The sequence below is a fragment of the Orcinus orca genome, chromosome 16 (assembly GCF_937001465.1).
Source record: "Orcinus orca chromosome 16, mOrcOrc1.1, whole genome shotgun sequence".
Taxonomy (NCBI): Eukaryota; Metazoa; Chordata; class Mammalia; order Artiodactyla; family Delphinidae; genus Orcinus; species Orcinus orca.
The window spans coordinates 53642453-53669388 of NC_064574.1; the positions used below are offsets into that span (position 1 = coordinate 53642453).

The 26936-nt window shown below is 53.0% G+C and overlaps 2 protein-coding genes across 9 annotated transcripts; one reads left to right on the forward strand and one right to left on the reverse strand.

Annotated features, from left to right (window-relative positions):
- Nucleotides 1-973: 973 nt before the first annotated feature.
- ALG1 (ALG1 chitobiosyldiphosphodolichol beta-mannosyltransferase) lies at nucleotides 974-13505 on the forward strand. Of its 4 annotated transcripts, none has more exons than XM_033428863.2 (13): nucleotides 974-1213; nucleotides 2150-2227; nucleotides 2386-2469; nucleotides 3969-4131; nucleotides 5609-5698; nucleotides 6036-6146; nucleotides 6896-7017; nucleotides 7200-7238; nucleotides 7559-7618; nucleotides 8367-8477; nucleotides 9605-9719; nucleotides 10620-10695; nucleotides 11808-13505. In XM_033428863.2, the coding sequence occupies exons 1-13, from the start codon at nucleotides 1012-1014 to the stop codon at nucleotides 11937-11939; spliced, it is 1383 nt and encodes a 460-aa protein (XP_033284754.1). In that variant the 5' UTR covers nucleotides 974-1011; the 3' UTR covers nucleotides 11940-13505. The 4 variants fall into 4 exon arrangements, with proteins under 4 accessions (XP_033284754.1, XP_004270256.1, XP_033284755.1 ...); XM_004270208.4 differs by having other exon boundaries at nucleotides 975-1213; nucleotides 2366-2469; nucleotides 3983-4131; XM_033428864.2 differs by lacking the exon at nucleotides 974-1213 and having other exon boundaries at nucleotides 3983-4131.
- Nucleotides 12524-26218, reverse strand: EEF2KMT (eukaryotic elongation factor 2 lysine methyltransferase). Of its 5 annotated transcripts, XM_049699941.1 has the most exons (9): nucleotides 26060-26199; nucleotides 24921-25022; nucleotides 24147-24209; nucleotides 22171-22251; nucleotides 21241-21342; nucleotides 16450-16583; nucleotides 16071-16366; nucleotides 14613-14762; nucleotides 12524-12888 (listed from the first exon to the last, which is right to left on the reverse strand). In XM_049699941.1, the coding sequence occupies exons 4-9, from the start codon at nucleotides 22228-22230 to the stop codon at nucleotides 12788-12790; spliced, it is 843 nt and encodes a 280-aa protein (XP_049555898.1). In that variant the 5' UTR covers nucleotides 22231-22251; nucleotides 24147-24209; nucleotides 24921-25022; nucleotides 26060-26199; the 3' UTR covers nucleotides 12524-12787. The 5 variants fall into 5 exon arrangements, with proteins under 5 accessions (XP_049555898.1, XP_004270255.1, XP_012388667.1 ...); XM_004270207.3 differs by lacking the exon at nucleotides 24921-25022 and having other exon boundaries at nucleotides 26060-26218; XM_012533213.3 differs by lacking the exons at nucleotides 21241-21342; nucleotides 24921-25022 and having other exon boundaries at nucleotides 26060-26218.
- Nucleotides 26219-26936: the final 718 nt, after the last annotated feature.

The following is a 26936-nucleotide window of genomic DNA, read 5'->3' on the forward strand; positions in this document are numbered from 1 at the left end:
GGCTCTCATCAAGGGAGGAGGCGCTGTGTCATTTGTCTAACATGTGGGTGGGTGAGGTGGGGCTGAGGGCAGGTGGTCACTGTGCCTGACGTGCAGGTTCTGGGGCAGCTCCCAAGGCAAGGGCAGAGGGGGTGGCTTCAAGGGGACCCATTTCAAAGTCAAAGCGCTGTCACATATATCCACACAGAACTCTTTAGTGTGGTTACTTTGGGAGGTGAGACAGGAGGGTCAGTGGGGAAATTTTCCTTTCTTACTATGAATACTTAAAATCGTTCTGGTTTTTAGTTCCTTCATTGTCTTTCTCTCTCTGTGTCTCTATTTTTTCCTTTCTTTTTTTTTGGCTGTGCCACGCTGCTTGTGGGATCTTCATTCCCCTGCCAAGGATTGAACTCCGGCTCTCGGCAGTGAAAGTGCAGAGTCCTAACCACTGGACTTCCAGGGAACTCCCTCTTTCTCTTTATATTTTAAATGTTTTATTCAAGTACAACATACATCCTGAAAAATGAGTAAGTTTGCTTTTTGATGAATTTTCCCAAATGGACCACACCCACCTTACCAGCACCCAGATCAAGAAACAGACCATGACACCCCCACCAGCTCCCCACTGCCCCCTCCCACTCACTCCCCGACCCTCCAAGGCAGGTCACCCCTCTAACTTCTAACAGTAAAGAGTAGTTTTGATTTACATAATGGAACCAGCCAGTATGCACTCTGGCTGGTCTCTTTTCTCAACATTATGCTTATGCGTTTCATCCAAATTGTTATCTCACTATATTTTAAATTATCTTAGAACTTTGAAGAAAAAAATGTTCCTAGATCCCTACATAGTAACAGCTTTACCTTAATACCACTAAACCTCCGCTCCCAGGTTGGAGGTTCGCGGGCCCCGGCTTAGGGAACAGGGAACCACGTCCCCGCCTCCCTTCTCTCCACCCACCTATAGGAGGCTCGGTCTGCGGCTGCGGACAGCCGGCGAGAGCGCGGTCACGTGACGGTTGCCGGCCCGCCAAGATGGCGGCTTCCTGCGTGGTCCTGCTGGCGCTGGCCCTGACGTTGCTGGTGCTGGTGGCGTGGAAGCGCTGGCGGTGGGGGCGCGCGGCCCGCCACGTGATTGTCGTGGTGCTGGGCGACGTGGGCCGCAGTCCCCGCATGCAGTATCACGCACTGTCGTTGGCCAAGTGCGGCTTCTCCGTGACCTTCTTGGGGTTCTGCAGTGAGTGCCCCGGGGGCCTGGGAGGGAGGCTGCTCTCTCAGCCTTTGACCCTCGGCTTTGACCGCCCCACGGGGGCCGAGGCGGGGACGCCCCTTTACCCTCTCCTCCGTCGGGCAGCTCTCCGAGGTTGGACGAGCCGGGTTGTGGCCTGGACAGCGGTTGCCAGGTTTCTGCCCAGCCTCTGCTGGGTGGGTCCCTGGGAACAGTCAGCATTAATCGAGCGCCTGCCATATGCCAGGACTGTGCTAAGCTAAATGAACTCAGTGCATAGTCTCACTTATTCCTAGTAAGTGGAAAGATGGACTGGAACCCGGGTGGATGTGACCCCAGGGCAAGTGCTGGTAAGCACATCTCTGAGGCTTCTTTTGTCAGGCAGTGTCTGAGAAGACAGGCAACTTGTCTCCTCTCCGTTCCTCACCCTCAGCGCAGAACTCTGCAGGCAGGAGGTATTTCATTTTCGCAGGATGTCCAGCGTTTTTCCCTCAGTGTGCGGGGTCAGGGGTGTCTGCTCCTCCATCTTCCCCCACTTTGACATCTTTAGAAGGTAGCGCTATCCCATATCAGGGGAAAAAAGGAATAGCACTGGTTGCCTCTGGTCCCTGTTTAGAGTCTGCTACCCCAGGGTGAGGGGCTGGAGTGAGACTTCCTAGGGGTCTCCCTATGGTGTGATAATTCCACCATCCAGGGAATCTAGGTTAGCTTGAGTGCCTACTATGTGCCAGGCATTGTGCTAAGTAAAAATGGATAAGATTCCAGCCCTCCCTCTGTGGGTGGTCTAGTGGAATCTGGACAAGAACTGGCCTCATTCTCTGTTCTGGCTACTGAGGAACAGAGAGGTTCCAAAACACTGTCACCTATTCAGCCTGTGGGGCGGGGATCATCTGACTTTAAATTAGATCATCTTCTCCAGCACATTAAAAGGGACATTCTTTTCAGCCTCCAAACCCCACGATGAGCTCTTGCAGAGCGACAGAATTCAGATTGTGAGTCTGACAGAACTTCAGAGACTTGCAGGTAGGAAGCAGTCAACTCCCGATATCTCTGAATCTGTGTGTGTGTGGGGGGGAGGGGAAGGCGGGGAGCGTGGGGTGGGGGGGATCTGCAAATTGCCAAGAACTCCTTTACTAGTGATGGCTGTTTTCTGACTTGCAGTTGGGCCCCATATTCTCCAGTATGGAGTCAAAGTTGTGTTTCAGGCAGTGCACTTGCTGTGGAAGTTGATGTGCAGGAAGCCAGCAGCTTACATCTTTCTCCAGGTACGCGTCAGCTCCACCTCCCGCTGTGAGAACCACTGTTTTAACAGTTTTCTTTACTTTCCAGTTTTAAAAAATGTACAGATTGGTAAATGCATATTCACATGTGTGTGTATAAACTTTTAAAAACATGAGTAGGAGCCTATGGTATGTGTCCATTCTATTTATGGTACTCATCCCTTCTGTTTTTCAGTGTTTTACAGATAGTCTTATTTTGTACTTGTTACATATCTAAGTGTTTTACATGAATTATCTCATTTAATTCTTCACAACAATCCTGAGAAGTAGGTTCTTGTGTTACCTACACTTAGAGATGAGGGAACCTAGACCCAGAGAGGTTCTGTAAGTAACCCATTGTCACACAGCTGGGAAGTGCTGGAGTCAGGATTTGAACCAGGTTGTCACTCTAGTTCTGGAGTTCCACTCTTAGCCTCTTACCTTGACTGCTTTTTAACATAGAGAAGCTCCTTCTTTTTTTTTTTTTTTGCGGTACGCGGGTCTCTCACTGTTGTGGCCTCTCCCGTTGCGGAGCACAGGCTCCGGATGCGCAGGCTCAGCAGCCATGGCTCACGGGCCCAGCCGCTCCGCGGCATGTGGGATCTTCCCGGACTGGGGCATGAACCTGTGTCCCCTGCATTGGCGGGCGGACTCTCAACCACTGCGCCACCAGGGAAGCCCTTCCTGATTTTTTTTACCTAAAAATTAAAAAAAAAAATTAATTAATTAATTTTTTTTGGCTGCATTGGGTCTTCATTGCTGCTCATAGGCTTTCTCTAGTTGCGGTGAGCGGGGGCTACTCTTCATTGCAGTGTGTGGGCCTCTCATCGCAGTGGCTTCTCTTGTTGTGGAGCATGGGTTCTATGGGCTCTAGAGCGCAGGCTCAGTAGTTGTGGCGCACGGGCTTAGTTGCTCCGTGGCATGTGGAATCTTCCCGGACCAGGGCTCGAACCCGTCTCCCCTGCATTGGCAGGTGGATTCTCAACCACTGCACCACCAGGGAAGCCCTTTACTTTTAAAATTGTATGGTGAAGAGTATTAGTGAACATATGTCTTTTGCATGGGTTCTGTTTCTTCCTTGGGATAAATTCCTAGGACGGGAAGTGCTTGGTCAGAGTCCATGCACTTTTAAAATGTTGTGATGTGTTACTGGATAGCCCTAGAGTAAGGTTGGGTCAGTTTATTCCCCACCTAACAGGGAAGCCTCTTCCACCTATCCTCACCACCACCAGGTATCATTAGGTGTTTTAGAGTTTCCATTCTGATAGGTGAAAAATGGTACCTCCTTGTTCCATTTTTTGTTTCCTTGAATATCAGTGATCTTGGACTTATCAGGTTGGTCAATTTTCTTTTATGACTGTTTATACCTCTTGGTGAGGAAGAGGGTCTTTCTTCTGCTTATCGATTATCAAGAGCTCTGTAAAGATAATTGACTCTTTGCCACGTACGTTATTTTTACTTGGTTTATTCTTGACCGTGGTCTGGTTTCCTTCTCTTCCTTCAAGTCTCTCTTTCCCAGAACCCTCCGGGCCTGCCCGCCATTGCCGTGTGCTGGTTTGCAGGCTGCCTTTGTGGGAGCAAGCTCGTCATTGACTGGCACAACTACGGCTACTCCATTATGGGTCTGGTGCACGGCCCCGGCCACCCCCTTGTTCTGCTGGCCAAGTGGTGAGAGTCTGGGATGAGGGTGCCGACATTGTCCCCAAACTGTGGTGGGAAGAAGGGCCGGTGCGGAGACCCGGGGAAGCTGATTCCCGTGTGCCCTGTGGGGGTGAGGGCAAGGCTGGGGAGTTGGACTGACGCTGGTGACAAGTGATAGAAACAGGCCTGAGCAAAGGAGGGCATTTGTTGGCCCATGAAACTGAAAAGTCCTGAGAAATGGCTGACTTTGAGCTCAAAAAAGGTGCCACCAGGACCCCTCTCATGTCTCTCCACACTTCCTCCTAGAGGTATTTCTCAGGCTCTGGAAGCCCCTCGCTCTCATCCCCACCCCACCAGGCTCAGTGGAGAGAGCAGGCCTGTGGTTGGCTCCTGCGCACCTGGCGTCCTCTGACCCCCTCTGAGCCTGGGGGGCTTCAGTACCCCGTTGTCTCAGGCTTGGGACAAGTGCTCCACTGGAGAGCTGGGGTCCCAGATGAACCCGTACCAGATACCCAAATGGAAACTGGGGACTGCTGCTGGCAGATGGGGATGTGGGTCACAGTCTGCTGCAGCTGATGAGACAGGGAGAGGGAAGAAGGGCCTTGGGAGCAGGTTGGACCTGGAGGAGGAAGCAATGTTGTGTTCTGAGTCCGAGTTATACCATCTGCCTCGGTGTGGACTTGCAGCCTCAAGCCGTTGGCCGGCTGTGGCGTTTCCCCTGATGGGTCATTCGTGGGTGGTGGTCGCAGCAGCAGTCAGTGAACGCTTGCTGCATGCCAGGCCTCAGGCCAAGCCTTTATCCCATTCAGACTCCAGTGCTGCCCAGCAAGGGTGTCCTGTGATCGCTGTCTTTTTACAAACCAGGAAACCGAGAGCCCTCATGTCACTTGCCACACAGCTAATACATGTGAGCTCCAAAATTCCATCCCAGGCAGTCCAGCTCCAGAGCTTTCTCTGCATCCTGAGTGAGGAACAGGCCGTGGTACCTACACACGCGAAATAACCCTGTTCATTTCCAGTTCTTTTTCAGTCCTGCCCTGTCACCAGGGCTCAAGTCTCCGTTTGGAGCTAATCTGTTGATAACGCCTTTCTAGCATTTGCTAAACTCCCTTTGTAACCCATTGGGAGTGAGCCTCAGCCCCACAACCTTTGCAGGGAATAGTGCAGTGTGGCTGAGATTTAATAACAAGATTTTATTGTATTTCTCCTTCATTTTATGGCAAGAGAGACTGGATTTTCCATTCTGTAGTGATATATGGTTTCTCTTGAAAGTAATTGTATTTAAGCTGAAAAGCAATCTGATTTAAAGAAAGGTGCGCGGGAGGTAATAGTACAGGTGGTAGAACTCTGTGCAAACATGGGGAAGGTGCCTCGCCAGTGACCTGATTTGGGAGATCCCAGCTCTGCGGCCTCTTCTGTATCATAAGGTGTTGAGTCCCATGGGGCTGGGGTGGTGGTTCCTGGCCCAGAGAGCTCTGGGCTGACCACTGATATGTCTTTTCAGGTATGAGACGCTCTGCGGACGCCTGTCCCACCTGAACCTGTGTGTGACCAATGCGATGCGGGAAGACCTGGCAGAGAACTGGGGCATCAAGTAGGGGCCTCGGGAAACGAGGGGTCCCTCCCAGTGCCGTTGACTCCCAGCTGCTGTGTCATGTTGCAAGGCATTGGGAGCTCCCAGGGTTCCGGGAGGTGGTTACTGGTTTGGGGAGGCTGAGGGAGGAGGAAGCTAGAGTTTCTTTCCCAGCCAGCCAGATGGTCCAGGAAGTGTTCATGTTAGAAATTCTCTCTGTGCTTCTCCAAGTAATTCTAAAGCTTATTGTTGAGACTTGGATACCTAAGCACCCTTCTTCTTCTGGATACTTCTGGGTCTTATGTTCCTTAGGCCTTTCTTCGCCCCTCCCTAGAGCCCCCCAATGATCTCATTGCAGAGCTGTGACTGTCTACGACAAGCCAGCATCTTTCTTTAAAGAGACGCCTTTGGACCTGCAACACCAGCTCTTTATGAAGCTGAGCCGCACCTACTCTGCATTCAGGGCCTGGTAAGTCTGCTGTCTTCAGCTTTCAGCTGCCTTGTTTTATGCTCGCTGCTGACCTGGAGATCTAATCCAGGGGATGGCAAACTATGGCTGCAGGCCTGCTGCCTGTTTCTGTAAATAAAGTTTTATTGGAACACAGCACGTTCATTCATTTACATGTTGTCCTTGGCTAGTTCCACACTATAAGAGCAGAGCTGGGCTTTGCAATGGAGACCGTATGGCTCCCCAAAACCTACAGTGTTTACTCTTTGGCCCTTTAAGGAAGTGTTTGCCCTGTACTAGGCTGTGGGTGTCCTTACCCTCCTGCCAGTGGTTCCTGACCGCATGGCGGGGTCTGTGCACCTATATGTTCTCTGGGCATCTCCCAGGGGTAAGGAGAGCCCTTCTGAGCGGCTCTCCATACAGCTGGTCTTTGTTCTTCTCAGTAATGTGGGGGCAGTTGGAGGGGTCACAGCGTCCTCATCTTAAGTCTAGGGGATGATTAGAACAGTAAGCCCTGTGAAGGCAGGGGCTGAGTCGGCCTTGTCTGCCGTTGCGACCTCAGCACCTAGCAACACATAAATACAGATAAGAGAGAAAGCAAGGTGCAGGTCTGTGCCCAAGGCCTTGGGTGGTAGGGCCACCTGGTGGCTCTGACGTGGCTGCACCCCAACAACTGGGAGCCTGCGGGCCTCACTCTGGTGGGAGAATGGCCGTTCTCGGGCCCAAGGGCCTGCTCTGTGGCAGCTCACGGGCTCTCTCTGCTCCTTCAGTTCAGAACCCTCGGACTCGGGCATGGAGAGGTCGGCCTTCACGGAGCGGGATGCCCAGAGTGGAACAGTGACCTGCCTTCCTGGGCGGCCGGCCCTTTTGGTCAGCAGCACGAGCTGGACAGGTCTCAGGACCCGCCCGGGCGCTTGGGGCTTGTATGAGCACCTGGCTGAGCCTGTGTTCTCGCCGCTGCCAGGCGTGCACCCCACATGTATTTGGGGCCTCGATGAGAAAGGGGAGCACATTGAGCTGGGTGGGGAGGCCTCTAGAAACTGGCCCGTGACACTCGGTTCTCTTTTCCCGTAGAGGATGAAGACTTCTCCATCCTGTTGGCAGCATTAGAAAGTAGGTGTATGGCTGTGATCAGGAGCTGGGCTTGTCGGGGCTGCTGAGCTGCAGGATGCTCGCCTGGCCTTGCGTGGTGTCCTTGGCAGAGTGTTCCTGACCCCAGGGCCAGGGCCACTGGGTGGAGGTGGCAGGCGTGAGTCCTCTTTTGGGTCAGTGAGTGACCAGCCTAGCTCTGAATTGCCACCTCCAGGAGAAGGGATTCCATGGTTGGGAGCAGTGCTCCCTCCTCCTCTCCCTTCCCCCATCCCCTCGCATCAGCCCCTCACTCACCCGACTACATGATCTTGGTTATCATGTATTTATTTTCCTAAACACAGAGTTCGAACAGCTGATCGACGATGGAGAAAGCCTCCCTCCTCTGGTCTGTGTTATAACAGGTACCCACCTGGGACCATCCCTGTTCCTGTATCAAACGGGGCAGTGGAGGCATGTCAGGCCTGTGATGTTTGTTGTCTCGTTAATTCTCACCCCAACTCTGTGATGTATGGTTTTCTACACCAGCTTGACGGGGAGGCTGAGGCTCAGAAGGGCTTCATGGCAGAGCATGGAGTCTAGATTTCAATCTCAGATAGCGTGACCTCAGAGATTCTGAGCTTTCTACTTCACAGTGGTTTCCACGTATCTTTTTTTTTAAAAATGAGAGTCTGCTGTCCAATGTCAAACTGTTTCCAAAGGAGCCAGGTGAAGAGAGAGAGGCAGAGGAGATTTGGTTGGAGGAGGAGGGTCCTCAGCCAGCTGCCCCACCTTGGACACTCCTCTCCTCCAGGCCCTTGGACGCCCAGGGGCGGCAGGAGCCCACTGCTCATGCTGTGCCACCTGGGGATCTGGGCGGGGCACAGGGGCAGTCTGTGTGAGAAGCTGTATTGGTGGGCACTCTGGTGCCTGGCCAGAGTTTATCCTGGCTGTGTTCCCAGCCCAAGGCCTGCTGGGGGAACGGCCATGGCCTCAGCAGTCGAGGTGCACACCCCTTGGGGGTCGTTTCTGGAAGGGGTCTGGATAGGGGCCTGATTGGAGCTGCTGCCTGTGGGCCTTCTGCTCACGCCCTTGCAGGGGCTTCTCAGGCCTGGGGCTGGGGGACAGGGCCAGACGTGGGCCCAGTGCAGTGACTCCGGTTTTCTCTGTAAGGCAAAGGGCCTCTGAAGGAGTATTACAGCCGCCTCATCTGCCAGAAGCATTTCCAGCACATCCAGGTCTGTACCCCATGGCTGGAGGCCGAGGACTACCCCTTGCTTCTAGGTAAGAGGCCTGCAGGGGGAGGGCTGGGGTTTATAAGGGAGTACCTGAGGGCAGGGGACAGAGTTTTTCTGAAGAGGGCCAGATAATGAATGTTTTACCAGGTTCTTTTGCATATTCTTTGTTTTTTTTAACCCTTTAATGATTTCAAGCCATTGTCTGCTCAGGGGCCCTACACAATTAGGTCTCAGGCTGGGATGGGCCCTGGCTGGACTCTGGGAGAACGAGGCTGTTTCCTGGTGTGCCACCTCCCTGCCTGTTTGCCAAGGTTACGTCCGAGTGCTCTTGGCCTCCACGCCCTCCACTCACCCTGCTCTTCCCTTGGGCAGAAGGGCTGGGCGGGGCTTGGGTTGGGGTCAATTCCCAAGTCTGGGAGGTACAGAGACCACGAGGTAAACAGTGTGGACTCTCCCAGTGTGAAGGGGCAGCCCTCCCTTCTCTTGCGTTGTTGATCCCTCGGGGAGGGCTTATTGGCTGGGTGCCTATAGGTCTCAGCAGCCACTAAGCTGTCTCCGGAGTGGGAGGCGGGGAGCCTTTGTAGGCAGGAGCTCCAGCGGCACTGAGTGATGTACGGTTGCTTCCTTGGCTTTATATTCACAGCGACAGCTGGTTTTCTGTTGGGTCTGCTTTGGGTTCTTTTTCTAATTATTGTGATAAAATACACGTAACAAAATTTGCCATTTTAACCATTTTTCCATTTTTAAGTGTATGCAATTGAGTGGCATTAATTACACTCACAGTGTTTTGCAGTCACCGCCACTGTCTCTTGCCAAAACATTTTCATCACCCCAAGCAGAAACTCAGAACCCATTAAGCAATCATTGCTGCGGCTTCTTTTAAAATACAGCGTGGTTAAGGAGAAAAAGGGGGTCAGTTTAAAGAAAAACATTGGTGACGGGCAGGTCATTTTCAGAAAGGGCCGAGAGGCCAGGAGCGGCAGGTGGGAAGCACCTCCGTGTCCCAGCCTCCTGCCAGGCTGCTTGGCCAACCCCAGGCAGTCGTACGTGGGGTTGGGGACTTTATCACCCCCTTTCCACTCCTCCCCGCAGGCCTCGGTCCACAGTCCTGCAGGATGTGTGGTCATCGGGCGCACAGCCAGAGCTGATGGCCCCCTCATCCTCGCCCTGCAGGGTCTGCGGACCTGGGCGTCTGCCTACACCGGTCCTCCAGTGGCCTGGACCTGCCCATGAAGGTGGTGGACATGTTCGGGTGCTGCCTGCCTGTGTGTGCCGTGAACTTCCAGTGGTAGGAGCGGAAACCCAGTCCTCCCAGGGTTAGGTTATCAAATCAGCAGCTTGGGGGGAACCAGCAGAATTGCCCGGGAAAGCTTCCTGGAGGGCTCCACCTCCCCATCTGTGCAGCTCTGCCACCCAGAGGGAGCAGGAGCCCTCTGGTCCCTGTGGGCGGGCTGGGCCCCACCAGACAGGGTGGCTTCCAGTTAGAGCTCGTGTTGAATAAAAATTGGAGTCTTAAGTACTCTACTTGGGGGCTTGTGCTCACAGGGTGCAATGGTGGCTGGAATTGCCCGCACAGCCCACATGGACTTATTTCTCTCTCTGTCCCTTTAGTCTGAGCTCATGTAGTTGTGTTCGAATCAGTTGAATGAGTGTATTTCTGTCTCCGCTCTTCCTGGCAAAGATGGGCAGGAGAGGGCATTTGGAGACGGTAGTGTTAGAAAAGGTTCTAGAAACAGTGGCCCCACCATGAGCTGAGGAGCCAGCTTCTGAATGGGAAATCCAGGATGTTGGAGCCCGGGTTCAGATAGTGTTGGGATCAACCCCCTGATCACCTCTGAGCCTGCCTCCAGCAGGGCTGCCTTTTACCTGGTTTCTCTGCTGTGGAATTAAGAAAAAAAAGGCAGAACTTACTAAGAACGTTCTCACTGAAGAGAGCATGTAGCACAAAAAGTCCACATACCCCTTTACTGTCCCTCCTTCCCCAAATTGGTTTGGATTTTTAATGTGTATCCTGCCAGGTCTTTTTTCTATTCAGATGCCAAATCTAAGAACAGGCTTCCTGAAACCAGACTGTTCCTGCCTCCAGCTTAGCCTGCGGGTGGGGTGGAATTGGGGGGGAGCAGGTGGGCACCTTGGGTTCTGTATCTCCTCCAGGCAGCTCTCAGACCTCCCCTGATTCTCTCTGCAGCTTACACGAGCTTGTGAAACACGAGGAAAATGGCCTGGTCTTCGAGGACTCAGAGGAGCTGGCAGCTCAGCTGCAGGTAGCGTGTCTGCTCCCACACTGTGGCTTGCAGGGTTTTGGAGATTCCTTGTTCCTGCAGCTGGGTGGGTGGCCCTGGGCTGTGTATGGGTGAGTGGGCAGCGGTCTCAGAGGCTGGGCCCCATTGGGCCCCGGAGGGATCAGGGCTCGCCCCACCTGCTGTCTGGGTTTATGGAGCTCACACCACACAATGATGCTAGAGCCAGGTGGACTGTGCCATTTAGGGGGTGATTGGATCTGAGAAGGGAGAGTGAGGAGCGAGGGAGCTTCCTGGACCGGCCTTATGAGATGGGTGGGCATCTTCAAAGGATACTTCTTTCTTACTACAAATTACAAAAAGTAACACGTCATCATTCTTGATCATTGAGACCAAGGGCAACAGACTTTGGAAAGGCTCAGAAAAAAACATTTTAGACTTTGCCATGGTCTCTGTCAGAACTACTCAACCCTGTTGTAACGTGAAAGCATCCACAATCTGTGGATGAAGGGGTGCGGCTATGTTCCAATAAAACTTTATTTACAAAGACAGGCGGAGGGCTGCGTGCAGCCCACAGGCTGGCGTCTGCAGACACCTTAGTTTAGCAGAGCTGGAAAGAACGCAGGCATCACCTAGTTCTCAGTACGTGGGCAGGACAGTGCTGGGTAGAGGCCAGCTCTTGGTGGAAGGAACAGCAGAGCATTGCAGAGGCAGAGGCGGGGGGCTGCCGGCAGAGCATGGGGTGTGGATGGTGAACACTGCAGCTTGGCTGTGCCGTCAGGTCGGAGCAGAGCAGGAGATAGAGCGTAGCTGGGCCATGAAGGCTCCCCTGTGCCTGGTGAGGGAGGCGGGCTTGCTGGGTCAGGGACATTGGGGTCAGAGCTGTTGAGAAGGGTTAGTTAGCCAGGCCTGGTGTGGAAGCTGGGCCAGAGCGGGAGTCCCGTTGGAGACCCCAGGACACTGGTGGTGGTTCTGGAAGTGCGGTGAAGGAGGGAGGGTTTTGGCAGAATGACTGGCCTGGCAGCTGGGCTTGGGGTGCAGCAGGAGCCTGGGCTGCTGGGAAGGAGGAGGGGCAGCTTGGGGTGGAACCTGGGGTGGGGGCAGGAAGCAGTGATGAGGTAGTTCTGGTCTTCTAGATGCTTTTCTCAAAGTTTCCTGATCCTGCTGGCAAACTGAACCAGTTCTGCAAGAACCTCCGGGAGTCAGAGCAGCTTCGATGGGATGAGAGCTGGAAGCGGACAGTGCTCCCTTTGATTACGGACACGTGACCCCTCGGGCCAACGACTGAAACTCCTGAGGTGTCCTGTGCTGGACATCATAGAGAGACCCTCAAGCTGACACCCCTCCTTACCTTTCATCTTCCTCCCCAGGAGCTGGCCCACACTCCCCTCCTCACAGCCGCCACTGCTGGCCAGTCCCTGGGCAGACTCTGTAGATCAGCGCCTCCTGGTGGATGGAAGCTGAAAGGCTGGCAGTGGGCACTGCCTGGGGAATGAAGTTAACTTTTAATAATCAGGAGTTTTTGTTGACCAGGAAGCTGGCTTAGCCTGCTTTCATCTTTGGAGGCTCTGAATCCCTTCTCTCTTTTCTCTTCCTGTCTTATGAGTCTTTCTTTCCCCCAGTTTATGACTTTTCTGTTACTTGTGTCGTCTTGAACATCTCTGCATCCTTGTTTTGTCTCCTGGTGTCTGCCTTTCCCAGAATTGCTTGGTTGTGTCCCTAATATTTTGATTCCTGCCTTGAAAACAGACTTTGCAGCCCACCGCCCTGCAAGGGCAGTCAGATGTGCCACGTGTGCAGCGGGCTTGGCTCCGTGAGGGATTTGCGTCCAGGTTGGGGGGAACATACTTGGTTTGTTTTTTTATTTGCGCGAATGAAATGCTTATCTCTGAGCCAAAAATTTCATTTCTGATTTATGGTGATTTTCTTAAGGACTAAGCCAGCTGGCAGAGAGGGGTCTACACGCTTGAACAGTTTATATTTTATTCGAACAGTTTGTGGTTCCCGATTCAGAATTTAACATTCTTCAAACATTCAAGTCCAGTGCAAGTTTTATCACATTCTTTCCAGAACAGTGATTTAATTTTCACATTATTCTTCAAAACCATTTATAAATCTACAGCATTAGTTTCAGAATTGCCATCTCCGAGTGCTCTTCGTAGGGAAACAGTTTCTGGTCGTGACGAGGCACTTCTTCCCACGGGATTCCAGCCCGGCCTGGAGACAGAACATATGCGTCTCAGGATGTGGGGTTTGGGGATGGGACACCACCCTATCAGTGTGGGGCTTTGGGATAGGCCTGGGGGTGTGTGTGGGGGTACAGACTACAGATTTCCAGGCCCCATCCAGACACCTGGAATCAGCCTCCAGGGGTGGGACCAGGAATCCCATTTGTAAGCAGCTCACAGCAGCCAGGTTTGCTGCGTCTGCCCACTGGGCCGTGTGCATCCCTGGAAAGTCATGGCCCCGTCTGGGTCCTCCATCCTGTTACCGGGCACAGCTCAGTAGGAGCTGAGGTTTGAACCCACGTCTGCCTGACAGCTCAGCCTGGTGCCTTCAGAGGCTGGACCTGTATCAGAGGGGCTCACGTCCTCTGTGTAAGCACAGATGTCTGACGAGCCCCTGGCAAGAATTGTTTTGTCATCAGTTTTTTAGAAATGAAAAATTAGTATTTATAAGAGTGAAATACTAGACATACAGTGTATAAGTGTCATGATACTACCGTCCGGGTATAACATGTTAATAATAATGTTAATTGGTGTGTATGGAGTTTCCCCATATGTGTATTAACATGACAGTTATTTTTTTAAAATAAAAATGAGCTTAAAAAATGAGTTTATACTGTATATGCTGTTTAGCACTCAGCTTTCTTAAAATACAGCGTGGATATTTTTTCACATAAGCATCTGAAGGACTTCGTTATTTCTCGAGGCTGAACACCCGCTGTCAGTGGGACACGCTGTATAGGGGTGGGCGCTGGTCCTCTCTGTCAGCAGAGGCAGCTGTGGGAGAGCTTTGTTTGGGGGGTGGGGGATTGGGGCAAGCACAGGGCTCTGCACTGCTGCCCAGTCATGTGTGGGAAACCCTGATCAGGCCTGGCTCGTGGTGAGGACTGCAGAGTGGGGGTCATGGGGTGGGGGGTGGAGAGTGGGAGCCAGCTGCCTGGCTTCAGTCCATGGGTGCCTGGGTGATTACTCAGCTGCCCTGCACCCCGGTGTTTCCACGGGTGGGACAGAGGATGGCAGCACCCCCCCCGCAACAGGTGCTAGAGGGGCTGACGCAGGTCAGGTCTGAGAACAGTGCCCGCCTGCAGCAGTGGCAACTCAGGCAGACCCCACCCCCTTCTCTAAAGCATCCCTCACTCTTCCATTTACTGTGTGCTTGATCTAGTAACAGCAGCTGCCGTTTTCCCGAGCACACCCTTCGTGCCAGCCCTGTTCCACCTCTGAGGTGGATGTTTCTGCTGTACAATGAATGAAGACCTGGAGAGGGGTGGCCCAGCTCCACCTGGGACCCACCTCCAGAGCCTGCACCTGACTGCTGTGTGGCCAGAACTCGTCTACCCTGATACCAGCTGGCATCCACCATCCTTTCCATTTTACAGGCAAGAAAACTGAGGCCTGAAGTCTCTGAAAACCTGCCCTAAACACACAGTAGGACTGCTGGTCTCAGACTTCTGAGATCCCCACGTCAGCCATCTCCTCCCCAGAGCACCAACTCCCTGGCCCTGGCTCCTCTGCTGACCTCCTGGGCGGAGGGTGGGGGGTCGTTGGCCCAGCACATTGTGGTCTGGGGCTTCCTGGCTTGTCTCCAGGGCCCCATTCTTTTACTTTCCTGATTTCTGCCTCCCTGGAGTCCTGTGTGTGGCCAGTGCAGTGGCCCTGCAGGCCTGGGTGGCAGCCCCTCAGAGCCAGCAGCCCGGCCAGGGGCCCGGGGCTCACCCAGCTCCGTGGTGAACAGCTGACATGTCTCCGGGTTGCGGATGGTGAAGGCAACGTAGGCGTCAGGAATCCGCTGGTCCTTCTGGCAGGCAGAGAGCTTCTGCAGGACCCCGACCAGGGAGAGGACAGTTTCTGGGCAATATAGCACATCTGCGATAAAAACCCCAGGTTACTGGAAGGGGCTCCTCCAGGACCCCAGGATAGAGGCCTCTGGGTTGTGCCGACATGGGCAGCAGGGTGAAGGCCTGGAAAGCAGCAGTTCTATTAGGTTCGTGCTGTTGGACGGTAAGAAAATTACGGGGGTAAAAAGAAAAACCCTTAGCAGAGAAAGCTGCTGAAAGACACTGCAACACATGAAAAATATCCAGGACTCGCTGGTGTTCCTTTAAAAGAAAAAATCAATTCTCTGCCTATGGCCTGTTTAGAAGATGCTTAATGAAGCAAACCCTGACTGCCTCAGACTTCTTGTTTCCTTCCTGTGGGGGGGCAAGCCCCCTCCCGCCCACCAGCTGGGCCTGCAGGGATGAGCTGCTTAGCCTCTGTGCTCCAGCCGCTCTGGGCCTGGGTCTCAGGGCCATGGCCAGGCCAGAGCACAGTACCATCGGCCAGATGGGGCTGGGTGAGCGCCGTGGAGGGCAACGGTCCCGTTGGTGCCCACATCATATGCCCCTTCCCTCAAGGGTCCCATCCTTGCACCAGAGTGGGTGGTCCCTCCTTGTGGGACTCGTTTTGAGGACCTAGGACAGAGATACACAGGCAGAGCGCCTTCGGCCTCAGGGACACACAAGCGTGCACGGAGAAGGAAGCAGGTGCTGACAGAGGTGGGGCCACCCAGAGCTCCTTCCCCGACCCTCGGCCTGGCCCAGGGCATGCAGAGGAATCAGGATCATGCCGTTCTTTGTGGTCCTGAAAGGACAAGGCTGCTGTGGCCACTTCCACCCCCATCTGAAGACAGGGGGTGTAGGTGGGGCCAGCTCGGCTCCCTTGCTTTGTGGGGCTGCTCTGGCCTATTCATTTAGGTTCTGGATCGCAACTGAGAGGCCTCCCTCAGGCTGCTGGAGAGGGACGTGAAGTCTGTCCGCTGGGTTGTGGCCTGGCTAAGACTGGTCACCCTAGTCTGGTGCCCTGGGGCCTGTTCTGTTCATCGCAGGCCTTGCTGGGAAGAGCTGGTTCCTTTATAGGATGGACCATTAGCGTGGCAGTAGGCATGGCCACTGTCTCAAATGGGAGGGCTGTGGCTTTAGGGCACCCAAGAGGCACGCTCTGTGCTTTGATGTCACCCTGGAGGCCCACACGACCCAAATCCCATCATTCCTCCCACCAGGCAGCACTCACTGGTGGGAGGTGGCTCACTGAAGGTGGCTCACTCACTGGCTGGAAGGTGGTCCCCTTCCCAGCACTGAAAGCCAGGTGGAGCTTCAGGGAGGCCACACTCCAGTGGCCTAAGCTGGGCGGTACCTGCGGCAATGACGATGTCCGGCTGGAAGGCAGCAAGCTGAGGGACCGTCACAACATCCCAGTCCACCCGGGCCACCATCACCCTGGGGCTCTCTGCATCGGCGGTGTCGTGTTCTGGGTGCTGGGCCAGGGCGGCGACATTTGGCTCCAATGAGAGGCCGTTGAGAAGGACGTTCCCTTGGAGCTGCTCGAGGACATGGCTGTGACAGTCGCTGAAGACGTATGCTCTGGGCCGGCACATCTTGCAAATGGCCAGGCCCGTGAGGCCGGCTCCACTGCCAAGCTCTAAGACAGTCCTGCATGACAGGGAGAAGCGGCTGTGTCTGTGATCCCCCTGTGGCAAACCTCCCTGGTGCCCAGCCCTGCACCCCCAGGTCACCTGTGAGCAAAGCCCGCTGGGTTCTCCATGGCCCACTCTGCCAGGTAAAGCGCGGCATTCCACGTGACCAGGCCCGTGGTGCCGTGGGAAATGATGGCCGTGCTCTCGCAGAGTGTGATAGAGTCCCCGGAGGGCTAGGAAGAAACAGGGAGAGAGAATTAATCCAGCAACCAAGGCAGGTGTGGATCACATAAGGAATTAGGATTTGAGTCTAAATGTGATGGGGAGCCACTGGCGGGTTCTGAGCAGGTGACACAACCCTCGTGAGCTCAACGTGTCAGTGGGGACAGAAGAGGGAAGCAACAGGGCACGTGGTAGACCCGAGGACAGTGACCCCAGAGCCCACCTAGGAGGGAACCTGCCTGCTCCGGTAGTGGGGGTGTGAGGGCCCCGAGGCAAGGCCTGAATGGCTACTTGAAACACTTAGAAATGTGTGACAATAACAGAAAACATCATTTCAGAAATAAAGGCTACTCAAAAAAGCATGAGCATAACAACAAACCAAAACATAAAAACAGATAAACCTTAAAGAGAAACAGGAAGTGAAAAGGAGCAAAATTTTAAAAATCAAAAAGAAATTAAGAGATTGTCATGGGTTCAATCGTTTCCCCCCAACATTCATATGCTGAAGTCCTAAGCCCCAGCAACTCAAAATGTGACCTTTTTGGAGATGAGGTCTTTTTTTCCTCCTTTTTTGGCTGCACCGTGCAGCTTGCGGGATCTTAGTTCCCCCGACCAGGGATTGAACCCCTGCCTTTGGCAGTGAAAGCACGGAGTCCTAACCATTGGACCACCAGGGAATTCCTGAGGATGGGGTCTTTATAGAGGGAATCAAGTTAAAATACAGACATAAGGGGACCCTAATCCAATCTGACTGTGTCCTTATACGAATAGGACATTAGGACACACACGCGGGGAGAAGATGGCCATCTGCAGGCTGAGGAGAGGCCTGGAGCACATCATTTCCCTGCAGCCTCAGAAAGAAACAACTCTGTCGACACCTTGATTTTGTACTTATAGCTTCCAGAACTGTGAGATGATAAATTTCTGTTGTTTAAGCCACAAATTTTTAGGTACCTTTAATGAAACAAAAGCAAAGAACAAATACTAAAAATTATAATTCAAGAAAGCATTCCTGAGAAAACAAACAGATTTGAAATGAATATTGAAAGAGTATACACTGCACCTGAGGTCACTGACTCAGAACGATCACAACCTCGAGACGTAGTCTAATAGAATTACTGGACTTTAAAGAAAAAAATGCTTTGGCTATCTAAGAGAAAAGGGCATGTGACATAAAAGGGAAAGAAAATTAAATTATCATCAGGCTTTTGCACAATGATGCTTTATGCCAAAGAAAGTGGAGGAATATATTTAAGAGACTCAGGGAGAGAAGGTGTGAGTCAAGATTCAAGTAAAAATGGCTCAATCTGTTATCAACATGCAAGAAGTCCGGGAAGGTCCATCCGACGAGCCCTTCTTAAAGAACCTCCTAGAAAATGAACTTGAGACAACCAAAATGGCTACAGAGACATCAATATACGGACCAATACAGAGACTGAAAAGTAACAGACTACGGTATGTGCCTGAGGTCAGTAATGTTTCCACCCGTATCCCTGGACCCTGTGATTGTGCTGTGCTTCTTGGCAAAGGGACTCTGAAGATTCATTTAAGGTTACAGAATGTGACATGGGGAAATGATCCTGGATTATCCAAGTGGGCCCGATTTAATCATCAGGGCTGATGTTTGGGAGATGCAGAAGAAAAAGAGGCAGGAGGGATTTGAGATGGTTGCTGGCTTTGGAATCAAGGGGCCATGAGTCAGGGGGACAGGGCGGCTCCTAGAAGCTGAGAACAATCCTGGGCCAAGAGCCAGGAAGGAAATGGAATCACATTCCTGCAGCTGCAGAAAACGCAATTGTGCCAGTGACCTGAAGGGCCTGGAATGGTCCTCCCCCGGGGGCCCAGTCCTACAGATACCCTGATTTTAGCTCTGTGAGACTCAAAGAAGAGTAAGCAGCTGAGCCCAGCAGACTTCTGACCTACAGAACTGGAAGATAGCACATTTATGTTGCTTTGAGCTGCTTAGTTTGTGGTAATACTATGTAACGGCTCTATGATGTCTATGTAGGGAGAATGAGGGTGGCACATATAAAAATTTATGCTGTTTTCAGTAACCACAGTTGGTGTGAGGGATTAGTGCTGTTGTTCTGAGATCGCTGCACGCACGAATAATATGGGATAAGCCAAAGGCAGTTGGGGGATATCCTAACATCATCCCTATGCTCTTGAGAACCAAAATTTCCAGAGCAGAAGAAAGGAGATAGGGATCCAATGCCGAAGAGGCTGAGTGACAACCCTTCTGATCCTGAATCAGAAACATCGATATGGACTCATGAGGTATTTTCTCTTAAAAAGTATGGATATGTATCTCCACCCATATCCTAGCTCTGTCCACGGAAAGGCCTAGACAGCAGCAATGATCATCCCTAATGCCCAGACTGTGGTCTCTAAATATCATTTCCCACTAAAAGAAACTAGGGCTTCTTGAAGACATGGCTGATTCCAGGTCTGGGGCAGGAAACATACAAGATGAGTCTGGAAAAGCTTGACATAAACTAAAGTAAGAAAACTATGAGGTGATGTCAAAGGACCCAGAAGCCTATTTGAGGGGACTTCCCTGGTGGCGCAATGGTTAAGAATCTGCCTGCCAGTGCAGGGGATACGGGTTTGAGCCATTGTCCGGGAAGATCCCACATGCCGTGGAGCAACTAAGTGCATGCACCACAACTACTGAGCCTGTGCTCTAGAGCCCGCAGGCCACAGCTACTGAGCCCGCGTGCCACAACTACTGAAGCCTGTGCGCCTAGAGCCCGTGCTCCACAACAAGAGAAGCCACTGCAATGAGAAGCCTGCGCACCGCAATGAAGAGTAGCCCCCGCTCGCCACAACTACAGAAAGCCCATGCGTAGCAGTGAAGACCCAATGCAGCCAAAAATAAATAAAATAAAATTACTTAAAAAAAAAAAAAGCAGCCTATTTGAAGTGACTCAAAATAGCACATTTTGAGCTTCAGTAACGATGCGATTTGCAATGGTTTGAACCCCTACTGGGAATGACAGGAAACCAATTCACTATCTTGAAAAGGAAAGAAGTCTGTATTCTGCCTTTCCTCTACTAGCTGTACCAGTAGGTAACCAAATACGGATGAAAGGAGGCACTTCCTTATAAAATTTCTCCAGCTAATGAATGAAAACAAAATGATAGGGGCTTCCCTGGTGGCGCAGTGGTTGGGAGTCCGCCTGCCGGTGCAGGGGACGCGGGTTCGTGCCCCGATCCGGGGGGATCCCACGTGCCGCGGAGCGGCTGGGCCCGTGGGCCGTGGCCGCTGGGCCTGAGCGTCCGGAGCCTGTGCTCCGCAGCGGGAGAGACCACGGCAGTGAGAGGCCCGCGTATCGCAAAAAAAACAAAAACAAAAACAAAAACAAAACAAAAAAAAAAAATGATAGAAAAATCACTGGGACTTCCCTGGTTGTGCAGTGGTTAGGAATCTGCCTGCCAATGCAGGGGACACGGGTTCGAGCCCTGGTCCAGGAAGATCCCACATGCCATGGAGCAACTGAGACTGTGTGCCACAACTACTGAGCCCACGTGCCACAACTACTGAAGCCCGTGTGCCTAGAGCCTGTGCTCCGCAACAAGAGAAGCCACCGCAATGAGAAGACCACGCACTGCAACGAAGAGTAGCCCCTGCTCACTGCAACTAGAGAAAAGCCCGTGAGCAGCAACGAAGACCCAACACAGCCATAAATAAACAAATAAATAAATAAATAAGAAAAATCACCTTTTTGCATCCTTCAATGAATTAATGAGTCTAAGCTTTAAGCACCCACAAGTGCTACCATGAAGAGGATAAAAAAGAGATGATGTGACTTCTAGGACCCAGGCTGTTTTCTTGCCAAAGGGGTCAAACAGACAAGAGTCCGAGTGGGCCTGTGAATCCAGCCGCCAATTTTTGGGGGACAGAGGACAGAGGAACAAGCTGAACAGCACCATGTGTGTGCGACAAAAAGCCAGCTTGTGGAAAGCTGTCCAGGCCAAATTGCCAGGAAGAGCTGGGGGGACCTGCGGATGAAGGGAAATTTTGAGCCAGACCTAGTTAATGGGCAAGACTATGCCCAGAGGTGCACATGGCAGTGGTACGACCTCAGTGATTACTCTGAAAGAGCGGGAGGGCTGGGATGGGTCAAATGAGGGCTTTGTGGGCTGGCTGCCCAAGTCCTTGGCTAGATTGGCAGTTACCGTGGTGGCCGCCTTGCAACAATTCGATAATCTAATTCTTTTGCATGGTTTTCTGTGTCTTTGTTTTAAAATAAAAGGTTAAAGAAGAAAGAAAACAAAAACTGTTGTGTGTAGAATGGACTTCTGTGGGGTAAGAAGCCAGGTGACCAGTGAGAAGGCCAAGCACCAGGTCAGCCTGGTGATGGTGGCAGTGGACAGTGGGGAGAGACAGCTGTCCTGTAACATCCATCCATCAAATATTTATTGAGGTCTGAGCGCCAGATCGCTGCTGTGCAATTCATGTGTGTTACCTAATTTAACGCCAGTCACCCCGTAAGACAGGTGTTATTTGTTGAAGTGCTTGGTTTACAGGTGGGGAAACCGAGGCTCAGGAAGGTTAACTGACCTCGTCTAAGACTACAGAGCTGAGGAGTCAGGATTGAAGCCACATGAGGCTGACTGGAGCCTGAATCAACTGTGTGTGTGTGGAGGAGGGCACAGGTCTCCTACCAGCAGGTAGCTCCGGTGGCACTGGGTGGGCTCCTCGGCCGTCAGGACCTCCGCCAACGCCTCGTACAGCTCGTCCAAAGGCTCCGTGTGGATAGCCTCGTGCTGGGGGCGGGCAGGGCGAGAGCTTCAGCAAAAGGATTAAGTTGACCCTCGTGAATCAAACCAAGGTTCCACCTGCTTGCTTTTTTTTTTTTTGTGGTACGCGGGCCTCTCACTGCTGTGGCCTCTCCCGTTGTGGAGCACAGGCTCTGGACGCGCAGGCTCAGTGGCCATGGCCCACGGGCTCAGCTGCTCCGTGGCATGTGGGATCTTCCCGGACCGGGGCACGAACCCATGTTCCCTGCATCGGCAGGCAGACTCTCAACCACTGCACCACCAGGGAAGCCCCCACCTGTTTGCTTTTACTATGACTTGTAAAAATGGCTGGAGGATTTTCACCAAATTTGGAGGGGAGACTTGGGATGTGATTGACTTAATACAGATCACTTGGTGGGGGGACCTGGGGGACCTCAAAGAGAGGTGTAGAGAGGGTGAGGGTGAGGTGTAGTGTAGGGCAGGAGAAATGGGATATGTGAGAGCTGGCAGGACAGAAGGAGAAGGTGGCATTTCCCACATTCAGGGGTTCCTGGTAGGAGTGGGAAGGTTCCATGGGGGACCAGGACCACAGAGGAGATGCAGCCACTGCTGGAGACCCCTCAAAGCACAGAGGAAGTACCCTGGCCCCTCCTTTCCTCCCTCCCTCCATGGCTTCTCATTGGTGGAACTCAGCTGGGAGCAGTTGCCCAGGGAGCCCCCTGCTACACGGGGATCTGTAGAGCAGGCAAAGAGTATGGGATGGATCTGGGCTCCAACAGGCAAAGCCCACGTTTGGAGAGCCAGCCAAGTCCTAGATGCTGCCTGGTTACCAGATGGCCAGTGCCCATCACTGACCTTTCTGATGAGCTCTGAGAGAAAACTCCAGGCATACTTCACTGAGGGTGGATGCTTCATGCACAGAGGATGCTTCACGGTCTGTGACGAGGAACACAGTGTGGGTTGCTGGAGAGACTCCGCCTTAAGTCTCCCATGAGCTTCAAGTGAATACAGGGCAAACCCCAGTTATCCGATTCCTGGAATTCTGGCCCTGGGTGACCCTTATGCATCTGAAAGAGTTTAACATATAAGCCCTTTCCTAAAAATATTTCTCCACTACAGTGGCACAGACCATGGCAGTGTTTCTAATGCCCTTTCTGGGCAGGAACATAGGGCATACGGACTCAGGCTAACACCCTGCTGTAGACTGAATATTTGTGTCCACTCTACATTCACATGTTGACTCTAACACCCACTGAGATGATATCAGGAGGTGGGGCCTTTGGGGCGTGATTAGGTTATGAGGGTAAAGCCCCCATAAATGGGATTAGTGTCCTTATAAAAGAGACCCCAGAGAGCTCCCTTGCCCCTTCTGTCATCTGAGGACATAGCCAAGAAGACAGCGTCTTTGGACCAGGAAGTGGGACCACACAACACACTGAATCTCCTGGTACCTTGATCTTGGACTTCACAGCCTCCAGAACTGTGAGAAATAAATTCCTGTTGTTCACAAGCCACCCAGTCTGTGGGGTTCTGTTATAGCAGGACTAAGACATCCCCCTTCCCAGAGCAGCCAGCAGGAACTAGAGTTTGTAGTGAGGACAAATGTGGGACTGTCTGGCTCCATGGAAGGGGTGAGAGCTCCAAATGGTATGACAAGGCAGATTCAGCACCTGCCCTCTTGGAGATCACACCCCCGGGTGGGGTGCTGCGCTGACCAGGACAGAGTAAGGTGGGGACTCTGCCTGGGATGTAGTGGAGAGGGATGGGGGCTCTGAGGGCAACACTTCGGCTGAAGCTGAGAGAAGCAGAGAGCAGGGGAATGAGTTCCAGGCAGCTGGGTAGCTTGTGCAGGCCCCCACCTGGCATTTTGGGAGGGAGGGCAGGGGACGGGAACAGTGAGAGTAGGGCCTGTGTCACATGGGACCTGCTGGCTGGAGGGATGTGATTTTACTCAAGGGCCACAAAATGTCCACACAACTCTTCAGGGGCTTGGCGGGTGTTAGGTTTTAACCTTGGGGTGAAAAATCAGAGCAGACTGCATGACAATGGCCTCAGAGAGGTCTGAGCTCGCAGTCCTGAACTGCTGGATCTCCTGGGAATCTTCCCTAGCTTGTGCATCTTCTCGACACGGTGGTCAGATGGATACTCTTGGTTCACCCTCCAGACAGGAATTCTGACCCTGGGCTCTTTGGACAGGACCAGTGGTTGGAGGGGTGTGTATGATTCCCATGCATTTGTACACAAAATGTACTCTTCTGGAGCATTTTTTCCTTGGGGTAGTGTCCACACCTTTGGGTTTTCAGAAGGATTCATGACCCGTAAGAGGGTAGAGAGCCCGGATGCACTGTGATGTACACCTGACCCACATGGCCAGGGGCAGGCAGAGTGGGACAGGCCGGGCAGAGTGGTGGTCCCTCCTCTACCCACACCCAGATGCACCTTAGAGTCCAAACCCCACCTACAAAAAGCAGGGGCCCATCCACAACTAGAAAAGACACACTGGTGGGCAAGACTTGCCTGCTTCTTTTCCCCTTAAACGTTAAAAAAAAAAAAGTCTCTGAGCAGCTAGCAAATGCTAGAAGATGTTCCTACAGCTGTCATCTCCACTTTCTCTGTGGACGGTTTAAAAAAACATCCCCCAGGTTCCCTCCTCTCATGCAGCTTGTTGTATATTCTGATGTCTTTATCTAAGAAAACAAAAGAGCCGGAGCTGTCTGAGGAACTCACACCCAGATGCAGCGTCTTTCTTTTTAAAGGATACGTGTGCACCTGTTACGTCTTCATGGGCAAGTCAGGCCACTGATGCGTTCCAGTGATTCTGTGATTCTTACCTTCTGCAAAATATCCAGCAGCAGCTCAGAACCTGATGAGTCCCTTAATTTCTCTTCTAGGCTCTATTCAAAGAGAGAGGGGGAAGAGAAAGAAATCTCAAGGGCATTATCACAGGAACATTAAACATGCAATGGGACATGTTGGCAAAGTGCTAAGTGATCTCTCCCCAGGGACCTGGGGCCAAATGATGTGGAAGGCACAGGCAGCTGAAAGCCTGACCTTGAGAAGTTCCGGGTTACACCTGGATGAGTCAGAGAAAGAACATCAGAAGACAGACTCTTGGTTTGCATTAGCCCTGGCAGCTTAGCCTTGCCTGGGTCACAGACCAGCTCTGTGGCTGAACTGGAATTACAGGGGGAGCCACAGCATTAACACCTGGGGGCAACCTGAAACCTTTCCACGGCAGGATGGCTGCTTCACTGTTCAGGTCCCGGCTCCTGTCACCTCCTTGGAAGGCCTTCCCGACTCTCCTAAATTGATGCATTTCCCTGTTTTATTGACTTTCCAGCCACCATCATCTCCTCGTGTTTTCTTGCTTATTCATTTACTTGTTTATTCTCTGGCTCTCCCATCTAATCAGGGCTTTGTCTGTATTCTGCTGATACTGGTGCCTGGCTTGTGGAAGGCATTCTGTAAACATTCATTGACAGAATAAAAAGTACTAGCTAACACATATTCATGTAATCCTGACAACAGCCCTATGAGGTTAAGCATCATTATACCCCCATTTTACTAATAAGAATATAAAGGCACAGAGAGACGAAGTCACTTGCCCAAGGTCACACAGCTTGTGTGGGGTGGGGCAGGGCCAGAATTCAAAGCAGGTTGTCTGTCTCCCAGGTCTGAGTGTTCCAATGCTGCTGTCAACTTCTTTTCTAGTCAAACCAATGGTAAGAACAGTTCTTACCACATGGGTGCTGTGGGTGAGCCTAAGTGAGCACTTAGCATGGGACTGGTGCAGAGTAAGCACTCACTCATGAACAATTATAGTCGATATGAATTGGGCCCAATGGATGCTGTCATGAAAGTTTAAATTTGGGGTTAAAAAATGTACACATTCCTTTCTGACGGGAAATGATCTCCCAGAAAGCTAAATGGTTTATGTCAATGAAACACAAATGACTAACCTCCACTCTTAAGATGGGGCAGACATGGGGAGGAATATATGTTCAAACTGAGTCATCCCAGTGGGTTCACCGCACTTGAATTATGGATTATAAAGGACGCAGCGTCATTAGAGCCCTGGACTTGGCAGGAAGAAGCTGCTGCCTCGGCCATGCGCCTCTGTGTGAATGGCAGGTCCCCAGGGCAGGGAAGTGAGCTTTCGTCTCTTTCCTGGACTGTTTTGTACCTCCCTGTCTCTTCCATCAGCTGCCTCTGAGAGGGCTTTGTCCAATGCTGCTGACACAGATGATAACACCCAGGCCTGAGGGGTCTGTGACCTGGTCGCTGAGTTCAACGCAGCGTGGTCTCCCTCTGCCCTGAGGACGTGGGCTGTTTAAATGAGCAGCAGCAGCTGTTACCCAATGGCCAGGATAATAACTGGCTAAAAAAAGGCACAAACTGTCCATGACCCTAAAAACCCAGCGAAAAAAGGAGTTGGGAGGAAAGCCCGCATTCCTTCAATTCGTGGGACTCAGTCTGCAGAGACAGCGGAGGGCGGGAAGGGCCCAGGGGAGGACGGAGCTGGGGGCTGAGCGCAGGGTGGGCCCAAGGGTGCTGAGGTGGACCTCCTGCTCCCCGCCGCCAGCCCGCGCTGGCCCCAGCAATGCCCGGGGAACCGGACGTGATGCCGGGGCCCGCGAGGGAGCAGAGGCCGCCGCGTGGCGGGGCGAGCAGGGGTGAGCCTGGAGCCCCGCTCCACCGCGACCCCGGCGCCCCCCACCCGCCTTCCGCGCTCCCCACCGCCCACCTGCCAGGGGAAAGAGCTCAGGGCGCGCGCCGCCAAGAAGCGGCGCTCGAAACTTCGCAGCAGGGGCGCAGCCTCAGCGCTCTCCTCAGGCGCCATGGCGGGGCGGGGACGGGCCCCAGCGTTGCCCGAGAGAAGCGGAGAGCGGGGCTGCGCCGGGAGGTGGCCCGAGGCAACGCGCGGAGGCGGGGTGGGGCTTGGGGCGGGGCCAGGCGCCGCTTGGGTCCTGGGAGGCGGGGCTTAGGTAGGGAGCCGGGGTTCAGCAGTCGGTGCCAGCCGGAGGTGCTTGCGGAGGTGGGGTGGGGGTGGGTCGAGGCGTTGCAGGGGTCCTGGGAGGCGGGACTTGGGAAAATTGGAGGCGGGCCCTGAAGGCGGGCTCTGGGGCAGATTTGGGGCCTGGGAGGCGGGACCAGGGTCGGAAGGGGCGTGGCCAGGGTTTCGGTGGGGGCGGAGTCAGGGTTTGGCGCCAGGTTCCGCTGGGCGGGGCGGCGAGAGCTCCCAGTCAGGCCAAGGGCCAGGTAACCACTCTCGCTCTTCCAGAGCCTTCTCGAGGGTCTTTTTTGGCAGGAGCCCTCTGGGCAGACGCGTCGTCCCTTGGGCTTAATCCTAGCCCTCCCCCAACCCCTCTGGGACTGCGCCCTCAAGCTCAGCCTCGGGTGCGGGCGTCTCCTCAGGTCTGTGGGCCGGTGGGCTCAGACTTTCGCAGACTTTTCTCGCCTTGGTAAAAGGCACCGAGGCAAAGGTGTTGGTTGGCAAACTGCCGCGTACACGGGGGCAAGGAGAGACCGAAGAAAGCAGCAGGCCCCTCCAGGTTGGTAGGTGGCAGTTTTAATAAGTGAGGGAACTTACGAGGCATGTCGTGGGCACCTCAAGGAGAATA